General features: G+C 35.5%; 1 protein-coding gene across 1 annotated transcript in view; it reads left to right on the top strand.

The window, feature by feature from the left end:
- Window positions 1–22,895, top strand: part of PIK3AP1 (phosphoinositide-3-kinase adaptor protein 1) — a 138,922-nt gene that overhangs the window by 89,919 nt on the left and 26,108 nt on the right. The window contains exons 9-14 of the mRNA XM_003755200.4: window positions 5,217–5,312; window positions 6,167–6,364; window positions 8,928–8,993; window positions 11,091–11,296; window positions 15,558–15,630; window positions 19,564–19,719. Of these exons, the coding sequence (XP_003755248.3) occupies window positions 5,217–5,312; window positions 6,167–6,364; window positions 8,928–8,993; window positions 11,091–11,296; window positions 15,558–15,630; window positions 19,564–19,719 (795 nt within the window). The remainder of the gene's footprint in view (window positions 1–5,216; window positions 5,313–6,166; window positions 6,365–8,927; window positions 8,994–11,090; window positions 11,297–15,557; window positions 15,631–19,563; window positions 19,720–22,895) is intronic.

The following is a 22,895-nucleotide window of genomic DNA, read 5'->3' as shown; positions in this document are numbered from 1 at the left end:
CCAACTATATCTTCTCTAGGCACAATTATGACTTAATGATAAAGGTTATTTGTTTAAAAACTGAAATTGTTTATTCTGACCAAATTAAATAATTGAAGTCATTTGCTCTTTTTCCTCCCCTTGGAGAATACCCTTTGCTTGCTATCAGAACTCTTAATCCACAGAACTATGTACCCTGAAGGGTAAGGGCTGGTTTTACCTGGCTTTTTTGGTTTGGTTTGGTTTGGTTTTGAATCTCCAATGCTTAGCACAGTGCCTGGCAAATAGTAAGCACTTAATAAATGAAGTCTGACTGATTCAGTTAATGAAATCACGAGGTAGTACCCAGGGTTCTGTGCCAGTCATTGTAAAATAACAGTCACATAAGATGCAAAATTAGAATTAGAAGAATGAAAGCATTTGAGAGACCCTTTAGTTTAGGCTAATTATAATGTGCAGAGTACTTATAATGGAACACAAACCTAATATAAACAATAATTAAACATAAAGAGAAACTTTTCATTGAATGTAGAAGGAATTCTTTTTGATTATGTTGATTTTGTTTCCTGCACATGTATGTGAAATAGATCAGATGGGTGTATACATATATATCAATATGCTATTCTGACTCATGTGGAAATGGAAAAAAATGCATGAAAATTGTTTAGCAATCTTTCTCACTGCATCCATGGATCTTTGCCAAGACTTATGGAGTCATGAAGAGTTGGACCCATGACCAAAACAACTAAACATATATGAATAGATATAAATACTTACAGATAACATATTATTATGATAAATGGATACAATCTGGGCAAACACAGGTAAGCTCTTATTTCCAACACAATGCTTCTCCCTTTTTAGTTTCTGACTTCCATAGGAAGTAGAGAGAGAAAAACCCTGATTTACTGGAATTGAAATCAATCACTTGAACTTTCAAAGAAACTATCATATTCTATATTCTTTAAGAAAAAGAGAAATTCCACTTAAAATAACGAGACAGCATAAAATAATTGGAAGTCTACTTGGCAAGACAAACCCGGGAACTTAAAAAACACAACTATAAGACACTTTTTACACAAATAAAATCAAATCTAAACAATTGAAGAAACACTAATTGCTGAGGCAATATAATAAAAATAACAATTCTACTTAAATTGGCATATCACTAAAAATTATTTCATAGAACTAGAAAAATAATATTATCAGGAATAACAAAAGCTCAAAGATGTCAAGGGAAAATGAGAAAGAAGATGGTCTAGCTGTACCAGATTTCAAACTGTATTATAAAACGGTAGTCATCAAAATAATCTGATACTGGCTAAGAAATAGAGTGGTAGATCAATAGAATAGATAGGTACAAATTAACATTATAGTAGCATATGATAAACCCAAAGATTTCAAGTTTTTGGAATAAAAACTCAATATTTAACAAAAATTGCTGGGAAAACAATATGGTTGAAACTATTGTATAAACCAGCATCTCACATTGTATACCAAGATAGGGTCAAAATGGGTACATGAATGACACACAAAGGATGATACCATAATCAAATTAAGAGAGCATGGAATAGTTTATCTGTCAGATTTATGAATAAAGGAAGAATTTAGGACCAAAGAACTCAAAGAGAGCATTACAAAATGTAAAATAGTTAATTTTTGATAAGAAATTTTAAAAGTTTTATGCAAACAAAACCACTGCAGCCAAAATCATAAGACAAGCAGAAAACTGGGGCAAATTTTTTAAATCTGATAAAGGCTTTATTTCTCAAATATATAGAGCACTGAGTAAAATTTATAAAAATACAAATAATTCCCTGATTAATAAGTGATCAAGGGATATGAGTAGGCAGTTTTCTATCTCCAGTCATAAGAAAAAAAAAATGTTCTAAATGACTATTGATCAGAGAAATGGTTATTAAAATAACTCTGAAATTCCACCATATCTATCATAGGGGCTAATATGATGATAAAAAAAAAGGAAAATGTTAGCTGAGGGTATGTGGGAAAACTGGGACACTAAAACATTGTTTAAGGAGTTATGAACTGATCCAACCATTCTGGAGAGTAATTTGAAACTATGCCCAAAAGGCTATAAAACTCTGCATATCTTTTGATCCAGCAATACCACTGCTAGGTCTTTATCCCAAAGACATCAAAAAAAAAAAAAGGTAGGGAGGTGGGAGGAAGGATCTATTTGTACAAACACATTTATAGTAGTATTTTTTTTTTTTTTTTTTTGCAGTAGCTAAGAACTGGAAATCTAAGAGATGCCTATCAACTGGGGAAGGACTAAACAAGCTATGATAGATGATTATAATGGAATATGATTGTGCTGTAAGAAAGGATAAGCAGGATATTTCAGAAAAATCTGAAAAGACTTACATGAATTGATATATAGTAAAGTGAACAGAACCAGGAGAATATTGTAAACAGTAATAGCGATATTATTCTATGAAGAATTGTGGATGACAGCTATTCTCAGCAATAAATGCAATGATATAAGACAATTCCAAAGGACAAATGATAAAACCTCCAGAGAAAGAAACAATATTTATTTAAAAGAAACTGAAGCATGCTATTTTTACACAGAATAACTAATATGGAAATATTTTATATAATTGCACATGAATAACCTATATCTTACTGCTTACCATCTCAAGGAGGAGGGAAGGGGAAGGAGGAAAGGACAGAATTTTTAACTCAAAACTTTAAATAGAAATTAAAAAAAAAAAAACCAGGACAACTGAGAGAATAAATTATTTTGTTATAAATGCCCAAATTAACTATAAAGGACATATGAAGACTATTTGTCTCCAAAAAAAAAACCCTTAACTAGTAGACATGTAAATAGAATGATTTAAAACATGTGTTTGTATGTATGTGTATATACTATTTGTATCTGATAGTAGCCATTTTTAGGGGGGAATAGAGGGACAGGGCAAGGGGAGGGAAGAAAAAAAGAAATTTACATGATAAATATATTGTATATTTGAATGGAATAGCAAGTTGTGCATAGTGAAATTTCATGTGCAGTCATCGATTATATTATGGGGGGAGACAAAAGGACATAAAAAGACACTATCATCTGGACAAAGAACAGATAAATAGAAGTATGTATAGAAAAATTTCACATATATATTCCTATTTGTGTCTAATGGGTAGCCATCTCTAGGTGATGAGGAAAGAAAAAACCCCAGAAATTTACATGGATTATTTTGTTGTATATTTGAATGGAATAACAAACACGTTGTGCATAGATTATTTGCAGTTGCATGTATAATCATCTTTTTTATAATACTATGCTATAGAAATGCTTGTTTTATTTCATAAATTAAAGGGTTTTTATTTTGAAAATTGTTTCTTTTAAAAAAAAGGCAATTGGCAAAAAATTCCCCTAGGTTAGAGATTTTTTTTTTTTTTTTTTAAGCCTCCACAACCAACTTCTTCTAGGGTCAGTAGAGCATTAGCTTATGTGATTATCTCATATCATCTCTTATACCTTCTATAACTGTAGAAATCTCAGATTAGAAAAAATGATGGAACCTGGGGCAAGTGATACTATCTGTGGCCTTAGTTTGGATCATCTCTCTAAGCTACTTCTCAAATCTATAGTTCTATATGTGGAATGATGCTTTTGACACCCTAAAAATCTGAAACTATTATAAAAGGATCAAATCATATTTGGTTGACTATACTTTGTAAGGCAGTAAAATATACTGATATATATATATATATATATATATATACACACACACACACACACACACACACACACACACACACAGAGATATTTAGGAAGGTCTTCTTTTCTTTTTTCTTTATTTTGCTGAAGCAATTGGGGTTAAAGTGACTTGCCCAGGGTCACACAGCCTGGAAGTATTGTGTATCTGAGGTCACATTTGAACTCAGCTCCTCCTAACTTCAGGGCTGGTGCTCTATCCACCACACCAACTAGCTACTCCATATTTAGGAAGATTTTCAATAATAAAGATGATGGGGAAGGGGGAGGAGGAACTATTCTTTTCATTTTTCCTTAACCCATAGTTATTGAGATGTAATCAGAACACCCCACTTGCCAAGTATTTTCATTATTCCCTTTTAAAACATGGATTTTTGAAATACAGTTAGTCTATTGAATTAAGTTCAGACTCTTAGATCTCTTAGGTAACTCTGGTCAGTGCCAGAAATCGAAAGAGAAGAAGCTTAAATTTCACTTTCCTCTAAGCTATTTATTCACTGCATCCTACTCCTTTCAAGGAAACTACTTCACCCGAGTTTACCCATTGGCAAAATCCGAGCCCTCAGACTTTGTGCCTACCCAGCAGGTTGTTTAGGAAGGAAAGTTTCTTTTAAGAGTAACGCCGGCAAGATCACATATAAAATCCTCTGTTTAGCTTTTAAAGCCCTTTGCAGCCTATCTTCTCTGGTCTTCTTATACTTCAGTTCCCTCTACAAATCCCATAATCCAGCGACAATGGCCTCCCTGTTATTCTTAGAGCACAATTCCATCTTTTTTCACGGGCTATTCCTCTTTCCTAGAATATACAGTTATCTCTTCTACACCATAACTTTCCCTATCACAATATATTCAGCATAAGAAATTAAATGGGAATTTTGTGGAAGCCACAGACAAAAGGTCCATCTGCTGATTTAGAAACTCAGAAAAGCATAAAATGCATGTATAATGCTGTAAATACACTTAAAAAGACAAAGAAAAAAAAAATCTGACTTCTCTGGTATGATGGAAAGGCCAAAAAGTTTTATACGGATTTTCCAGATCTTGGGGATACCCAGCTCCCAACTCTTGCAATGTAGAAGAGGTGACTGTAGTGACTGTAGTCTTCCTGGATTCCTTCAAACTCAGCTCAAAATCCATTTTCTTGGTCCCTTCCTCATGGCCACCTTGAGATTACCTTGAATTTACATTGTATATATCAGATATATGTGTATATATATCTGATATATACAATGTATATACAATGTAAATGTATTTCTGAGTTAATATTGTGTATATATATATATATATATACATAACATATTTTATGTACATTGTATATATCTGGTATATATATATATATATATATATATTATTTCTTCCTCTATAAGCTTCTTGAGGGGTAGGGGCTATGTTTCTTACTTTCTTTGTATCCCCAGTCTCTGGAATAGTGCTTTGGCATATGATAAATGCTTGATAAAGGCTTGCTGGCTTTCTAAATTCTAAATTCTCCTTCCAGATGTAGAGATGCTTCAGTCCAGTACATCTACCCCAAAATCAACAGATCCTTTTCCTACGGCCACCAAAGACTCCATCATTCGCAAATTTTTGGAAGGTAAAAATTAACTGTGTTGTAGGCAGGGCAGAGAAAAGAGTAAAAGGGAATTGTAATCCAAGATTTTGTGCAATCTAAGAGAAATCTGTAGGCAATGGCATAAGTGGTATATTTTTAGAAGAACAGAAAGAGCCATCTGCAAAAACAAATAAAACCCCAAAAGCAAATAAAGTTCTCCACCAGCCTCAACATTAACTAGTCTGTTGAAGTAAGTCATAATGTTCAAAAGACCATTTAAATAGACTATTAAGTGAGAGGACTAACACTTAGCATTCTATGGCTACCCACTAACTTTTGGAAGTGGATTAGCTTGTTAGAACAGCCACAAAGAGCCACAGGTAGTGGCAAGATGGCCATGGGACCCAAGACGTAAGGAAGGAGAGATAGATTTTTCCAGTAGCTTCCCTTAATCTTCTTTCCCTTGTAGAATAGGAAGCACATAATAGGACATTGGAGCCCTAAGGCTGTTGTGGGCTCAGAGATGTCCTCTCATAATTCCAACACAAGCATCTAGGGAGTGGTTCCCTATTTCTCTTGTGGCCTCTGAAGAGCATAATTTGTTTCTTGAGTTCTGATAGGATGTTAACCTAGATCTCAAGGAGTAAAATGAGGCTACAAGAGATAAACCCTGTTTTTGGTTGATCCTCAAATAGGAGGAAATGGGTAGTTGGGGTGGGGGTGGGAGTGGGGAGAAATGAGGGAGGAGGAGAAGAGGCAAAGAGTGATAAATTTTTTAAGAAGTGTGCTTTCTTTGTGTGTCCATATTTGGTTCAAGAGCTGGTCTGAAACGTTTTCTTGAAATGACAGCATTTTGATAGACTGGTAGGGTCATTTGCTTCTCTCCTATTTCCTAGGCAACAGTATAGGAGATGCCCCTTTGGAGAAAGACCTTTCCCCTAGTCTTGCGGGTGAAGAAGTCTACCACACAGTAGACGATGACCTCACCTTTTCCGTGGATATGGCCAAAAGACCCCCAGTGCCGGTACCTAGGCCAGACACCAGTCTTCATGTCAATTATCAGATGTCCCAGAGTGAATCCTATATTTCTAAAGGTAAGACTGGCAGCATATAATATTGCTTAGGGGGTACATTCATCTTGTGAAATTCTTCCCAGGAATTGAAAAAAGAAAGTTCTTTAATCCTATAAAAGTATTTCCCTACTGTTCTATGATTATAAATCTCAGCTAAGACTGTGAGTTGGCAGATGAATATAGTCTTCTAAAATGGTTCCCCAACCACTTCCAAGACAACCACAGTTTTGATTTAGCTAGATTTAAGAGTTAGCATAAAGGGAAATTACCAGCTCTGGTACAGGAACTTATATTCTTACAATATTGCCTAATTTCAAAGTAACTTACATAATTATTTTTGCTATATTTTAGTGAAACAGAAACTTAACTAAAAATCTCAATTGAAGAAACAATTTTTAAATAAAAAAAGTTATTAAAACTTTTTGTTGTGATATATGTATTCTGAATGTAGTCCTCCCCTATTTTCTCAATCAGTAAAGCATCCCTTGTAATAAAGATTAAAACAAAAAAAAATTTAAAGAATCTACTCTACTTCTGAAAAGAATAAAGGTTCATTTTCTCAGCATTTCTCTGGAGTCAAACTTGGACATTGTAATTATATAGTGTTCAGTTTCATTTTATTGTTTTTCTTTGCATTGATGTACATAGGAGGCCTTAAAAAAGCAGCTAAGTAGCACAGTGGGTAAAATGCCACTTCTTAAGTTCAAATATGGCCTCAGATGACCCTGGGCAACTCTCATAATCCTGTTTGCCTCAGTTTCCTTATCCATAAAATGAGCTAAAGAATGAAATGGCAAACTACTCTAATTCCTTTGCCAAAGAAACTCTAAATGAGCTCATGAAGAGTTGAATACAACTGAAAAATGATTCAACAATAAGGCCTTAATAAATGTTTATTGACTGACTATGCACACAGTTACAACTTTACTTCTGGCCCTTAGTACCTTTTGCCCATATTACATAGCAGTGGCCTCTTAATTGATCTGTCTGCCTCAATTTTGTTCCCATTCTAATCTATCCTCCCGATAGCTGATATAGTGAATTTTTCTTTAAGAATAGATGTAACCACAATACCTATTCAATAAACTAGGGGCTTCCTGTTATTTCTAGAATAATATATGAATTTTCAAAAATTTTAAAATTTGGATTTTTGAAGCAAATCTATAATTTAATTGGCATGTTCTTGTTCATTTGTTCATTCCTGTCTTAACTCTTCATTGATCCTATGTACCATAGCACATCAGGCTTTCTGTCCTCACTTGGACATCTTCTAACCTGAGGGCCCATATTCATATCTTTTATTATTTTAATACTATTCATGGGTTGTTTTTGTTTGTTCATTGGCTGTTTTTGTTGTTTTTGTTTTGTTTTGTTTTGGCAAAGATACTGAAATGGTGCCATTTCCTTTTCTAGTGGATTAACTTTTGTCAGAACTTTCCTCTATGACCTATAATTCTTAGGTAATCCTTCATGCATAGTTCATAATTTCATTAAGCCATGCAAGCCCTTCTCCACACAAAGGCAGTCTTCCAAGAGGAGTTTTGTTGATATAAGCAACTTTTTAAAAAGTACATTCCCCTAATTATTGCAGATCATTTTCTGCTTTGCAATTGGTTAGTCTCAGTTCCCTGGTGCACTAGGATATTAAGTGATTTTCTCAAAATTAAGTAAATATTTAAGGCAATGTCTTGAACCCATGTTCCTGACTTTAAGATTGGCTCTCTATCCACTACATGGTAGCTACCTATTCTATCTGACTTTTAAAACCCTTCACAAATTGACCCCAACCTATCTCTCCACCTTTATTATATGTTCTTCCCCTTTCTATACTATACAATCCAACCAATCTGACTACCTTCCTGTTCTTTGCCCATGACATTCTGTCTCCTGTCTCCTTGCTTTTGTATTGGCCACCAATACTCTCCTTTCTCATCTCTGCTTCATAGAATGCTTTACTTCATTCAATACTCCACTCAAATATCACATTCTATGTGAAATCTTTCTTGATCCCCTAAATTTCTAGTGCTCATCTTCCTTAAATAATCTTAAGTTTATTTTGTGTGTGTGTATACATGTATTATTTCTCTCATCCTCAATCATCACTGCCTTGAGAAAAGAAATACTTCATTTTTTTGTCTTTATAACCCCGATGTTTAGCACAGTACTTGGTACAATTTAGATACTCAACAAATGCTTGTTGAGTGATTAATTGTATATCAGTTTCCTCTACCTCCATAGTGTGGCAAGGTAAAACTGTGTAGTTGAGTGTACATTAACCTCAAATGGACAAACAGGACATGCTAGAAGATATGGTGAGGAAAGATATTGTCACAGAGCACAGAAGTGAAGGTTAACCAATAACAAATGATCTTGTCATAAAAATCAATACCATCAATCATCAAAGATCATAGTTAAGATAAGCTTCAAAGATTAGGTGGGGGTAGACTCCTATGACCAGTATATTCCAATATTTTAGGGAATTTTATTCCATGTGCACCCAATACATAAAGAAATTTTACATTCATTCTGGGAAGATTCTATAGAATTTTGTATTGGCTTTTATATAGTGTTCTTTGTTCTTTAGTATTTGCAGATAAAAGTCAGGAGCGGCCTGGAAATTTGTATATTTCTAATGAGCACATCAGAAAAGGTAAGTCAGGAATCTTTCCTCCACTAGTATTGTGTCTGTTACTGTTTTTGCAAGGTGGGAATGGGAGGAGAATTTGTTTTTAAAATTATTTAAATTTAGCCTATTTTCTACTGCTTTTCACTTATTCTTACAGAAGATACTTAGCTTCCTTCAAATGAGTAAAATAGTAAGAAGAATATTGTTGAGAATTAGGAGCAATCTGAATGAACATGGAAGCCGCACAATCACATCCTTCTTTGCAAATGGAATGGCATTGTCCTCGATATCAATAGAACTATGTATAAATTGGGAAGAGAGGGCAGAATAGTATAACAATAACCTCGAAGAATCATCCTTGACTGAGCTAGGGTCTCCTCTACTACATATTTGTTTTGATCCATGACTAGGAGATTAAGGTCTGAAGGGGTCTGTTGACCACTTTGAGCCTTCCCCTTATAGCACTCATTTGGAAGGTTTCATAACTCCTTTAAAAAATCCATTGTGCTTTTTAATCTCATCATAAGCCATGCTCTCTCATAATTTGTTTTTCACACAGAAAACATTAAAGGCTCATTATAAAATTTTTTCCACTTAGAAAATTTAAAATTTAATATGAATATCAATTAAAATGAATCATTCCATATACACTGAAGAACAAAAACGATCATACATAAAGTTATTAATCTTCATCATATACTTGCTTTTCCAATATATAATAAATTTAGCATGTATCTTCGAAAGCTATTCTGTGATTCATTCTATTCTCTTCTAAGGATTTCAAAAACATGTTTTAATGTTTCTCTTTTCTCTCTTGTCCTTTTCTTTTTGCAAAACCTATTCCTAGCTTCCCTCTCTCCCAACTCCACTTCTGCCAAATTGAGAAAAAAGATAAACCTTTGTAACAAATATACATGATTAAGAAAAGCAAATTCCCACATTAGCTGTAACCCAACATGTATATCTCATTCTTCCGCTTGAGTCTGTCTCTTCTGAATCAGAGGTGGGTAATATGCTTTTTACTCATTGGTTCTCTGGAAGCATGTTAACCATTACATTGATCAGAGTTCATAAATCTTTCAAAGATATTTGCCTTTTTAATTTCTTTTTACATTGTATAGATTGTTCTCCTAGTTCTGCTCATTTCCCTCAGCATCAGTTCATATAACTCTTCCCAGGTTTCTCTCAAACACATCCTTTTTATCATTTCTTATAGCATAATACTATTCCTTGGCATTCATATTCCATAATTTGTTCAATTATTCCCCAATTGATGAGTACCCCATTAGCTTTCAGTTTCCTATAATTTGAAGAGCTGCTATAAATATTTCTATGCATAATAGTATTGTTCCACCTTTTATTTGTTTTTTTGGGGGTAGAGGTTTAGTAATAATATGGCTGGGCCAAAGGGCATGACTTTGGGGCATGATTCCAATTTTAATCACTTACTATGTGCAGTATACTGCAAAAAGAACTGAAAGAAAATATACAGATAAGTCATGGCTCCTAGCTCAATAATCTTACATTGATTTTGTTTTATTGTCTAATTGTCCCTATTCTGCCAGTTGCTTTTTTTCTCCTTCCTGGCCCCTGTTTTGCATAAATTCCTAGGATCTCAGATTTAGAATTGGAAGGGACCTTAGAGCGCATCTAGGTCAATCCTCTTTTTTTCCAGTGGAGGAACAAGAAGCTCAGAGAATGTAAGTGATTTGCCCAAACTTACTCATGCCAGTAAGAGGCAGAACTTGGATTTGGACCCACCCCACTTACTCTGACTCCAAAGCCAGCCCACTTTCCACTCTGCAACTCTTGGTGTTTGATTGGTTCTACCTAGGGTCTGTATGGCAACTTTTTGTTCTTTTCCAATGTATTTTTTAGATTCCTTACGGACAGAGATTGTCTTTTGCCTCTTTTTGAATCCTCAGCACTTAGCATAGTGCCTGGCACTGTAGGTGCTTAATAAATATTTATTGATTGATTGTTCTTATGTTACTCTACTTTTCCCTGTTGTATTTGTGTGTGTGTGTGTGTGTGTGTGTGTGTGTGCAAGAGAAAGAGATAGAGACAGATACAGACAGACAAGAGCGACAGAGACCTTAACCTAATGTTGTCTTTTCTCAGAGACCCTGGTCAGGCCACGAAAGGATAGACCCCAGTCAAGCATCTATGATCCATTTGCTGGCATGAAAACTCCTGGCCAGAGACAGCTCATCACCTTACAGGAACAAGTAAAGCTGGGCATTGTTAATGTGGACGAGGCTGTTCTCCATTTCAAGGAGTGGCAGCTGAATCAGAAGAAGAGATCAGAGTCCTTTCGCTTTCAGCAGGTAATTTCTGTTTTCCGGGTGTTTGTCATGAATGGAGCTAGAGCATCCAGAATGGAGAGCTGCTAGCCAGGGCCCCATTGGTAGCCTTCCTCATTGTTGAGAAAGGCAGAACAAGGCGGGCAGTACCTTTGCCAAGATCAGGCTACAGCCCCTCTCCCTCTATGGTCTCCTACCGAGGACAACTTTAGCAGAAATGAGGAGTAAGTAAAGGAGAAGTTTCGCTGGTTCTAGACTTGATGCTGCTCACTTTAGAAAACTGGCCTCATAGGCAGGCATTGGATGGGGGCTTTATGTTTCTTAAGAGTATAAACCTAAGGTTGGCATCTGAAATTCACTGTTAACAACAGGAAAAGCCAGACTAGTTATCTAATGAACTTTAGATGGCACAGATAATGCCACCTAATGAGTGAATGAAAAAATATAAATTCTATCAGCTAAGGAGATGATAATGTAGAGGAAGATGATCATCAGCATCATAATAGTGAGAAAAGCCTAGCATTCATAGAATGCCTATTATGTTCCAGGCATTAGACTAAGAGATTTACAATTACTCTCTATTTGATCTTCACAACCACCCAGGGAAGTAGGTGCTATTATTATCCCCATTTTACAGTTGAGGAAACTGAGGCAGCCAGCCATAATGTGACCTCCCTAGGGTAACACAGCTAGTAGTAGGTACATGTGTCTGGATTTGAATTCAGGGGTTCTTGACTTCAAGTGCAATTTTATGTGCACTATGATGCCAACTAGTTGCCTAATCATAAAATTATTCAGTATTAATAGTAGTGAGTACAAGTGAGAAGACTTTGTATTCAAAAGTTTTGCAAATTAGAAAATTTTAAAAATAATAATAAATAAAAACAAATAATAAAAAATAAATTAAAAAACAATAAAAATTATAAAAGCAGATTGGGAGGTAGAGTTTGCCCTCAAGGAGCTTACATTCTAATGAAAAAGATTATACAGGAGAGTGGTTTTTGTTGAATCAATCAAAGAGATGGAATTTAAAAGGACAGCAAAAGCATAGCTAAGAAGAAATTAAGTGAAGCTATAAATAAGAGAAATGTTCCACATTAATTCATGAGGAGGCCTTGAATGTATTGACAAGAACTTGGACTTGCAGTCAGAAAAATAAGAACTGAAAGGTTTTTTTTAAGTTTTATGACTTGAAAGGCTTTGGAATACAAATTAAAGTCTTACCAACTTGTCAGGGCATCTAGATGGCACGGTGGATAGCGTGCAGAGTTAGAAAGACCAGATTCAAATCTAGCCTCAGATACCTGCAGGCTGTGTGACCCTGAGCAAATCACTTAGCCCTATTTGCCTCAGTTTCCTCATCTATAAAATGAACTGAAGAAGGAAATCATGCAAGTATCTTTGCCAAGAAAATCTCAAAGGGGATCACAGTCAAACATGACTAAAAACCATTAAACAACAAAAATTCGTGATATGTAACATTGAATATTGTTATTAACGAAACTTATTTATAAAATCAAAATGGAAATACACTTTAGAGCTCTGACTTGGCCCAGTCTTGTGCAGCACTGGATAATTACATAAACATATAGTCAGATGTATAGTTAAGGAGAGCTAATGCATTCAATGATAGGATTAAGATTCAAAGATAGCTTTACAGGCTAAAACCCTGGGCTAAATCTAATGACAGAATTTCACAAAAGTAAATTGAAAGTCCTTCATTCAGGTTATTAAGAGTCAAAATACAAAATGAGACAAATGTGACTTACCAGCAGTTCATGTGGAAAAAGTTAATTACAAGTTCCCTATGAGTCAGTGTTAGTTGGCTGCCAAAAAATATATAAACTTTTTGCTGTGGATAGTCGTTCCCCCATTGCTGATCTCTTCCCTTCCAAAGTCTCTGCATTTTTGTAGATGGAATGCATGGATTTCTGTAGCTGGAAAAAAAATCATCTCTTGGTCCACCCCGCATCCTAAAACAGTGCTTTGACTATGTCCTCCTCAGGGACTGACTCTTTCAGTGTTTGTCAGTAGTTTGCAGCTAGTGCATAGAGCCCTGGCCTGAAGTCAGGAGGACCTGAGTTCAAGTCTATCTGCAGACACCTAATCGTTAGAATAGCTGTGTGACCCTGGGTAAGTCATTGTAACTCCAACTGCCTTGTCCCCTCCCCCCAAGAAAAAATCAGAATAGAGTCTGAATTCCTTAACTTGGCCACCAAAGCTTCCCCAGTCTTATCCCAGTCTCCCTTGTTTGCTTGTTTCCAACAATACCCCTCCATCCCTGCCAAATCCAGTTATCTCTGAGCTTGCCTTGGCCTCCCCAGCATTTTTCCCCTTTCTATATCTTTATTCAGTCACTTAATAAATATTTGCTGATTGATTAAATTAACAGTGGTTCTCTAATCCTAAATGTATCCGGTTGACTCCCTTAAGGGAGCAGGCTGGAAGCCTGGACAACACCTTGAGCATAGCTGTTAAAATTAAAAAAAAAAAAAAAAAAAAAAAAGCCCCACCCCATCCTGTGCTAATGTGGGCAAATTTTCCTGCTTGGGAATCTCTCAGGTTCTTGCCCCAAAACTAGTCCCTTTGTAATCTTCAATTCCCAGATGCCCCTCAAGGCATCTGTGTTGTGATCACAAAGCCCTTGTTTTGATCACACATTACATAGTTAGAATTGGCTGGGATCATAGTTGGAAGGCAAGTTAGAGGCCATATAACCCAATCTACAGATGAGGAAACTAAAGTCTAGAAATGCGAATTGAAGGACTACTGACAATACATAATCACCCAGGATGCAAAGAGATTGTAAGACAAAGACGATAAAACGGGAAAAAGAGTTTTCAGTCTCTCTAGGACATGAATTCTTAACATGATTGGAACTCAGGGATACATGAACTTTGATGGGGGGAACTATATTTTCCCAAGTCTTTGAAGTTCCATTGTCATCCTATGTATTTTATTTTATGTACTTAAAAACATTCTGTGAAGGGGTCCACAGGTTTTGCCAATCTGCCAAAGGGACCCATGAACTTTTTAATGGGGGGAAATGATATCTTTATTTTCACTAATCTTGGGATTACCAGAATTATTCTTTGTGTATTAGTCTATGCATTTTAAAACATTATTCTGAGAAAGGGGTCCACAGTTTTCACTAGTCTGCTAAATGAGTTCATGACACCAAAAGATTAAGAACTCTGGTCTAGAGAAATGAGACATGCATATAGGGAGATAAGTAGATGTGACAGAAAGTGCCATCTACATTCAGAGAGAGAGAACTGTGGAGATTGAATGTGGATCAAATCATGGTATTTTTACCTTGTTGTTTGCTTGTTTTTTTTTTTTTTTTTCTTTTCTCATGTTTTTTCCCCTTTTGACCTGATTTTTCTTTTCTATGATGCAAATATATTTTAATATGGTTCTGGAAAGCTAAGCCAGAAAGTAAAAACAGAGAAAAAAATGATAGACCAATTTCCCCAAGGGATACTACTTCAAAAAAATTAAATAAAATAATATCAAGGAGATTAAAGCAATATATCGCAAAGATTATGTGTTATGTTGATCTGTTTTTTCTCAAACAGCATGATGAATACAGAAATATTTAGAAGAATTGCACGTTTAACTTATATTGGATTACTTGCTGTCTTGGGAAGGGAGGAATGGGAGGAGGAGAAGGAGAAAAATTTGGAATACAAGATTTTGCAGAGGTGAACGTTGGAAAACTATTTTGCATGTATTTGGAAAAATAAAATACTATTATTATTATTTTTTTTAAATAAAGGAGTTATTGTGAGAGACACACACAGAGAGAAAGTAGAATAAAGGCCACTCTGAATTCCTATAGTACAAATAGCACATGGTAGGTGCTTATCCAGAGCTACCTTTGTTGAAAAGCAGTATGGTGTGGTAGCAAAGGCACTAAGCAAGCAGCTCCTCCTTTTATTAGCTATTTGACCTTTGGCCCATTATTTGGCCTCCATGAGCCTTAGTTTTCTCATCTGTAAAATAAGCATGATACTATTTATTCTATCTCCATTGTTTATTATACCTTAAAGAAACAAGCACATGAGTTAACATTTTTATTATAGTTTCCCTCTTCGTTTTAAGATGGGGAAACTGAAGCCCAAGAGATGAAGAGACAACCAATAGCAATAGGTAATAGCAGTCTTGGGATTGTGTCCAGGGACATATTTTATTTTTAAAAAATTAACTCTGCCAATATCCTTGGTGCCACAAGGAAAATGTCATAATATATGTTACAAAAATAAATTTATTTTTAATCTTCCAGGAAAATCTTAAACGGTTACGAGACAGCATTACTCGGAGACAACAAGAGAAGCAAAAATCCGGGAAACAATCAGGTATTATTTATTTAGGACAATGTTTAGGCCTCTGATTTTAATACAAAATTTAAAAAAAATTAATGTAGCAGATTCAGGATCACATTCCTTAGTTATGAATGGAATTACTCATGATTCAAATCAAAATATTGTAGCTCCCCCCACACTCTATTATGAAGCAGCAAGTGATAAAGGAGCATGGAATAAGTGATTAAATGCAGATGATGGTTGGTTCATAAGTTTTAAAAGCAAATATGTCTTGCATAACATTAGGGTACAAATGGAATTGTTAGGATTGATAACACAGCAGCTTATTTCCTCTTTCAATCATAGGAAGACCAACAATTTTATCTCTAATGTGTGTTTCCCTAAAAGAAAATTTGAAGTGATTAGAAATTTTTAAAAGGGCAACAAAACAAACACCCATGGATCATTTTCTAGTAAAGTGAACAAAAAGGCCTAAATCTCTTGAAAGATGCCTGTCAAGGTCTTAACTAAAGGAACCTTTCTAAATTCCATGATCCTTTTTAGATTGTTTCTTCACCCTTGGGTTTCATTATGAGTGGTAGGTACCTTTCATCTAAGACTCCTTATGTACCATGGACATTTAGCCTGCATCTCTTGATTTTTACAAATCCATGACTTTCCTTTGTCTCTGCCTGGAGCTGAAAAAGGTGGAGACCTAGCCAGTGAAAAAGTATTTATTATATGTCTACTATGTACTAAGAGCTGTGGTTGGCCCTGGAGCTTATACTCAAGCAAGGGAGAGAACAATATAGTGGAGAGCATTGGTAGGGGAGGAAGGAGAGGCAGGAGACTTCAGGTAGTTGATTTTTGAAGGAATTTAAGAGGCTAAGGAGAGGTCATGGAGGACAGCAAGTGAAAAATTCATAGACCGGAAATGGAATGTTTTATATGAGCTCAATTTGTATGGATAGTATCATAAGTAAATATACAGCTATGTCCAGGGCCTAGAGTCAGGAAGAGCATCTCTTCAAATCTGGTGTCAGACACTAGCCTTGTGATCTTAGACAAATCAATGAATAGCTACTGCCTTAATTTCTTCAACTGTAAAATGAATTGGAAAATCCAATGCCCTTTGCCAGTATCTTTGCAAAAAAAAAAAAAAAATCCCAAATAGGGTCATGAAGAACTGGATATAGCTACAAAAAAATTGTAAAGAATGAAAAGCAGAATAATTTAAGGAATCATAAAAAAAGAGGAGGGGTAGAGTCAGGTAGTGAAGGACTTTAAATGTCAAATGATGAACCCAACTCATAAGTAGCCAACCCGGGAGATGGAAAATTACAACTTAAAAGGTAGAAATAAAAATGAGCACAGTGAATAAATATGGAGATTAAAACTTTATCACTTGCATTCTTATACATAAAAACTTAGACAAAAACAACAGGTTTTTCCTAAACTAAAACTAAAGCAGTTTGGGTTTCAGTGGAAAAAGAGAACCCAAAGTCAAAATTTATTTTTTAGATAAAATTTTAAGCCTAGAAATGTTCATTTTTAACATCATCTTGCATTTATCATATGAACCAGACTTTGTTCGGGAAATAACAATGCACTAGGCAACAGGGCTCTCTCTCTGAAATAAAATCATGCTTTTAATTTTCTCTGAGGAAAATCTTTAAAACCTTTCAGACCATATCTTTGGGTTTACTGTGTATTCTCCAGAGCTAGTTTCATACACCAGGTAGCCTAGCTCTTAAGAGCTGTAGGCTGGACTTGACCAAGCTGGGTCCCCCAGCTGTGAAAGTGCACCTTGGGCCACACCCAAGGCTGAGGGTGGGAGAGGCTGTAGCCAGCTGGAACTTCCTAGGTTGGCTATTTAGCCAAAGGTACACACCTGCAAGCAGAACCCACCCAGGTACTTTAGAGAGGCTTGATGGTAATTCTGATGTCCCAGAAATGGGCTTGGACTGCTGGGAGGTGTGCTTTCTGTAGAAATTTGAGATCTCAGAGACATTTGTCCTCTTCCAGGAGAAGTGGTCATTTTTCCTGAAGGATCAGGCAAGGTTCCAAACAGATTCTGGGTAGAAATCTGGAGAAGGAAAGACAGAGAGCAAAAAGATGTTGAATTTCATGTACATGTTTGTCCTTTGGTCTTGAAGGACATTAGAGAGGTGACTCCATGACATACAAGTGAATTGGATTTAAGTGAGGGATGGTTGGGCAAAGTCACTTGCCTCATATTCCCTTCCAGAGCCAGCTGGTCCAGTGACGATGACTGGATGAAATGGGAGCCTTGGCCTTTTTTAAGCTAAGCTCTTCAATAGGTCTGTTTGACTGAGTTGACACCCATTCAGTGATCAAAGCTAACTAGCAACTGAAGCAAAGAATCTACTCTCTCACCTAGTCCATTTGGGATTCCCTGTAAGGAAATTCTTCCATTTTGAGAAACCATCCATTCTGCAACTCAGCTTTGGAAGTCTGTGCATGTGTGGGACTTATTTTTAAGTTAGGAGTTCTTAACTTCCTTTTTTTTTTGTTGTTGTTATAAATCATTCTGGCAACCTGGTGAATCCTAAAAATCTCATCTCAGAATAACATTTCTAAATGCACAAAATAAAATAAGATTAAGGAATCACTAATTTATGCAAAACTGAAAAACTAAGGTGAAATTATGTCCAATTATAATGAAATAGTTATCAAAATATTTAGAATATTTAGAAATTAAGTTTGTAGACAGCAGGGTAAGGACTCCTGCTTCAGGGTGCTATAGCCCCTTCTGGGTTATAATAATGAAGGAAAACTACATAGTGTTAAAGGAAATCCCCTACTCTCCTGCCCATTTTTCAGGATCATGTGAGAAAGTTAGTCTCTAGGAAACTGAGTTTTGTTTTGTTTGTCTGTTTGTTTGTTTTTGGTTCAGGAGAGGCAGCTAGGTGGCAAGAACAGTAGGTAGAACTCTGGATCTAGGCTCAGAAAGACCTGAGCTATATGACCCTGAGGAAGTCACTTATAAATAAGGATAATAATAGCACCTACTTCCCAATTTATTATGAGGATCAAATGAGATGCTTATAATGTGCTTAGTATAGTAGGCACATAGTAGGTATTTCATAAATGTTTATTCCCTTCCTCTGTTAGTGAAGGACAAACAACAACCTCTGTGGATAAGAGTAGGGGCTGCCCCACTGAGGACCCAACTGGAATGATCCAGTTAGGCAACGCATCTTCCTTTTCTTTTCATTCTTATTTCTCTTCCCTCTGCTCACATAATCATATCCTTATCTGCAGGTCCTCAGCTTAAAGGAATGGAATGTTTGGTCGCCGGAACCTTAGTTTACAGGATAAATTTCTTAAGAACCATGCCTTGAACCCAAATCACTCTGGCTCACATTGAAAAGAACAATAAATAGATCCTAGGCCAAACCCCATTTGGTCATTGTCTGGGCCCTGATTGGCTCCTAGCGAATGTAAATACTAAATGTTTCTGTTTTGGCCATAAATACTGGAGGTCTTACTCTTCAGATTGATTTTTTTTTTTTAATTTTAATTGAGTAAAAGAGGCCATTCTCTGCCTCAGTGTTGCATCAGTCAAACTGAGATCTCCCACTGCATCCATGGCCATCTCCAGTCATCCTGGTCTGTACCTGGCCACTGAATCCAGATGCTTCTGGAGGGGAAAGTGACCTTACACAGTCTCTCACTTAAATCCAATTTAACTGCATATCACAGCATCACCTCTCTGATGTCATGGTCTTTGAGAATGAAGGATAAACAGTAACAGTGACTGTTGTAAGCATGATAAATAAATATGATAGAATGTAAGTCTCTTCATAAACAATGAGTTCCTCGAGGACAGGGAATGTTTCTTTTTTGTTCTCATATTTGCAGTGGCTGACACATAATAGATATTTAATAAGTGCTTATTGTTTAGGATAGATATTTAGAGTTTTTTCCTAATTATCCTTTTTTTTTTTTTTTTTTTGATTCTAGACTTAGAGATCACAGTTCCTATTAGACACAATCAGCAATTACCTGGAAAAGTAGAGTATGGAATTTATGAAAGTGGCCCCAGGAAGAGCATCGTGCCACCAAAAAACATAATACGCCGAGGAGACTGGAAAACAGAAAGTGCATCTAGTACATCAAGTAAGGAGAGGTTAGGGATGGACATGGGGGTATGGAGTTGGAGGGTGGCTAGACAGCCTTTTTTCTTTGGTTCAGCTGGGTAAGTCAGCAACACTTGGCTATCCAGCATGTCTAAGTCATGAGACCATTTGGAAGGAAACTCAGAGGCTGACTAGTCTGACCCTCTCATTTTTCAGATGAAGAAATGGTATCCCAGGGGAATTCAAGGTCACACAGGTAGTAATATATAGAAGTGTGTCTAAGAAATGGGCATTTCAGATACTTATATTACATTTCCCAGGGGGTTGAAAGGCATTTTGCATACATTTCATTTGGTGAGGATGATGTAGGCTGGATGTTTTCCCAAAAGCTGACTTGCATAAACCTGAGTATTGCCTGTAACTGGGGTCTTAGAAAGAAAACCTTTAAAGTGATAGAGAACATAAATGACAAAAATATATTTTAAAAATCTTTATTTGAAGTAAAAGACTTAAAAAAGTATCCAAATCATATAAAATATATCTTTTGAGTGTGAATTACTTTTAAGTATACATATATAGTTTGCTTTTGAGGAAATCTCATTTTAAGGGTATGGCCTATATTTGGACCAACTTGGTATTTGTGGAAAAGCATAGACCATAATGGATAAAGGGCCAGCCTTGGAGTCAAGAACACTTGAATTTTAAGTCTTGCCTCTGACATATCAGTTAGGTGACAGTAAGTTGTAACCCCCTCATTACCTTGAAAAACTCTCTTAAAATTACAGGTATTAGATAGGTTGTCCATCTACATCAGAGGAGGAAATTTGTTCAGCAGGATTTCCCTGAACAGGGGAAAATCACAAGTTTAGACCCAAAATGATATTAGTCTGTTTCTTTCAAAATCAATCAAATACCCGAAATGATATTAGTCTATTTCTTTCATCTCTTCCCCAAAGTTGATTACATGACAACTAATTATTCTACCCATTTTAGAGATGACAAGTTGTAGGCTTTGAATACAAAAGTAGCTTGAATAAATTTAAACTTAGGACACAAAGTGAGATAATCACTGAGGTATGAACTTCAAGAATAATAACTTTTTAAGTTACTACAGAGACTAATGAAGAAACTTGGTTTTTTAGCAGAAAACTTGAATATAGGGCCTGATAAAATAACTAGGCAACTCATAGCACTGTGTAGACAAGAGCTATTGGCTTTATTAGTCTATCTAGTGAGGCTGTGAACTAACTGTTTTGATATACTGCCTCACAAATGCATTTGATTACATTCCTTCTTCATCAATAAACTTTATGTTCTTCATCAGAAAAGTGATAAAAGAGTCAGAGGGAAGCTAAGCAATAATAAATTTCAGTAGCTAACATATTAAACTACTACTCTGAAAAATCATAAAGATTAAAAAAACTGGTGTAGTTCAGGGTACTTGAAAGTGAGTATGGTGAAATTGTAGACTATTCAATATAAAAGGAACTTCTGTGGGTCTTCATGTTCAGAGGAGTACAATAAAGCCACATTTTTAAAAGACAACTTTAATATTTATTTTATATTTTAAAAATATCATTTTATTATTTCTAATTATATGTAAAGACAATTGCTAACATTCATTGAAAAAAATTTTGAGTTCCAAATTTCTCTTGCCTTCCCTCACTTCTCCCCTCCTCAGATGGTAAGCAATTTAATATAAATTATACACATTCAATCATGCAAAATATATTATTATATTAGGAATGTTGTAAAAAAGATATAGACAATTGAGAGATTTAACAAAATAAAAATATGATAATAAATAGATGTTAACACGTTATTTTCTAATTCAGGAGAGATTATTCAGCAGGGATCCTCATGCCATTTAGTAGCCCCTGGTTTCTATTTGACTTTGACATCTGGTCTAGTTCAATTCCCTGCTTTGCAGATGAGACATTTGAGGCCCAGGGAGGTGATTTTTTGTTATTTAATTTTTTTTATTATAATAACTTTTTATTGACAGAACCCATGCCAGGATAATTTTTTTACAATTTTATCCCTTGCACTCACTTCTGTTCTGATTTTTCCCCTCTCTCCCTCCACCCTCTCCCCTAGATGGCAAGCAGTCTTATATATGTTGAATATGTCGCAGTATATCCTAGATACAATATATGTGTGCAGAACCAAAGAGTTCTCTTGTTGCACAGGGAGAATTGGATTCAGAAGGTAAAAATAACCCGGGAAGAAAAACAAAAATGCAAACACTTTACATTCATTTCCCAGTGTTCGTTCTTTGGGTGTAGCTGCTTCTGTCCATCATTGATCAATTGAAACTGAATTAGGTCTCTTTGTCAAAGAAATCCACTTCTATCAGAATACATCATCATACAGTATCGTTGTTGAAGTATATAATGATCTCCTGGTTTTGCTCATTTCACTTAGGATCAGTTCATGTAAGTCTCTCCAAGCCTTTCTGTATTCAACCTGCTGGTCATTTCTTTCTTTTTTTTTTTAATTTTATTTTTATTTAATAGCCTTTTATTTACAGGATATATACATGGGTAACTTTACAGCATTAACAATTGCCAAACCTCTTGTTCCAATTTTTCACCTCTTAACCCCCCCACCCCCTACCCTAGATGGCAGGATGACCCTGCTGGTCATTTCTTACAGAACAATAATATTCCATAACATTCATCTGAGGTGATGTTTTTGTCCTAAATCAAACAGTAAAACTTAGTTGAAGATTCTTTTTTTTCCTCTGGGACAATTAGAGTTAAGTGACTTGCCCAGGGTCACACAGCCAAGAAGTATTAAATGTCTGAGGTCAAATTTGAACTCAGGTCTTCCTGATGTCAGGGCTCGTGCTCTATCTACTACATCAACTGGCAGATTCTTTACTAATATCCAGGTCTTCCAATTCCCAATCCAATGTTCTTACTACATCAATATAATAAAATCTGGTTTAGCTGTCATTACAGCCTTCTGCATGAAGTCTCTCTGTAAATTTTTTTTAAACTTTTTATTTTCAAAACATATAAATAGATAATTTTAAACATTCACTCTTGCAAAACCTTGTGTTCCAAATTTTTTTCTTCCCTCCATGCCCTCCACTCCCTTAGATAGCAAATAATCCAATATATATTAAACATGTGTAATTCTTTTATACATATTTTCATAATTATCATTAAGGAAATATCTCGCATGCATGATTTAATCTAGTTACTACTGAAA

This window comes from Sarcophilus harrisii, chromosome 2, assembly GCF_902635505.1.
Source record: "Sarcophilus harrisii chromosome 2, mSarHar1.11, whole genome shotgun sequence".
Lineage (NCBI taxonomy): Eukaryota > Metazoa > Chordata > Mammalia > Dasyuromorphia > Dasyuridae > Sarcophilus > Sarcophilus harrisii.
Note: the sequence above shows the minus strand (reverse complement) of the source record. Positions and strands in the feature narration are given on the sequence as shown.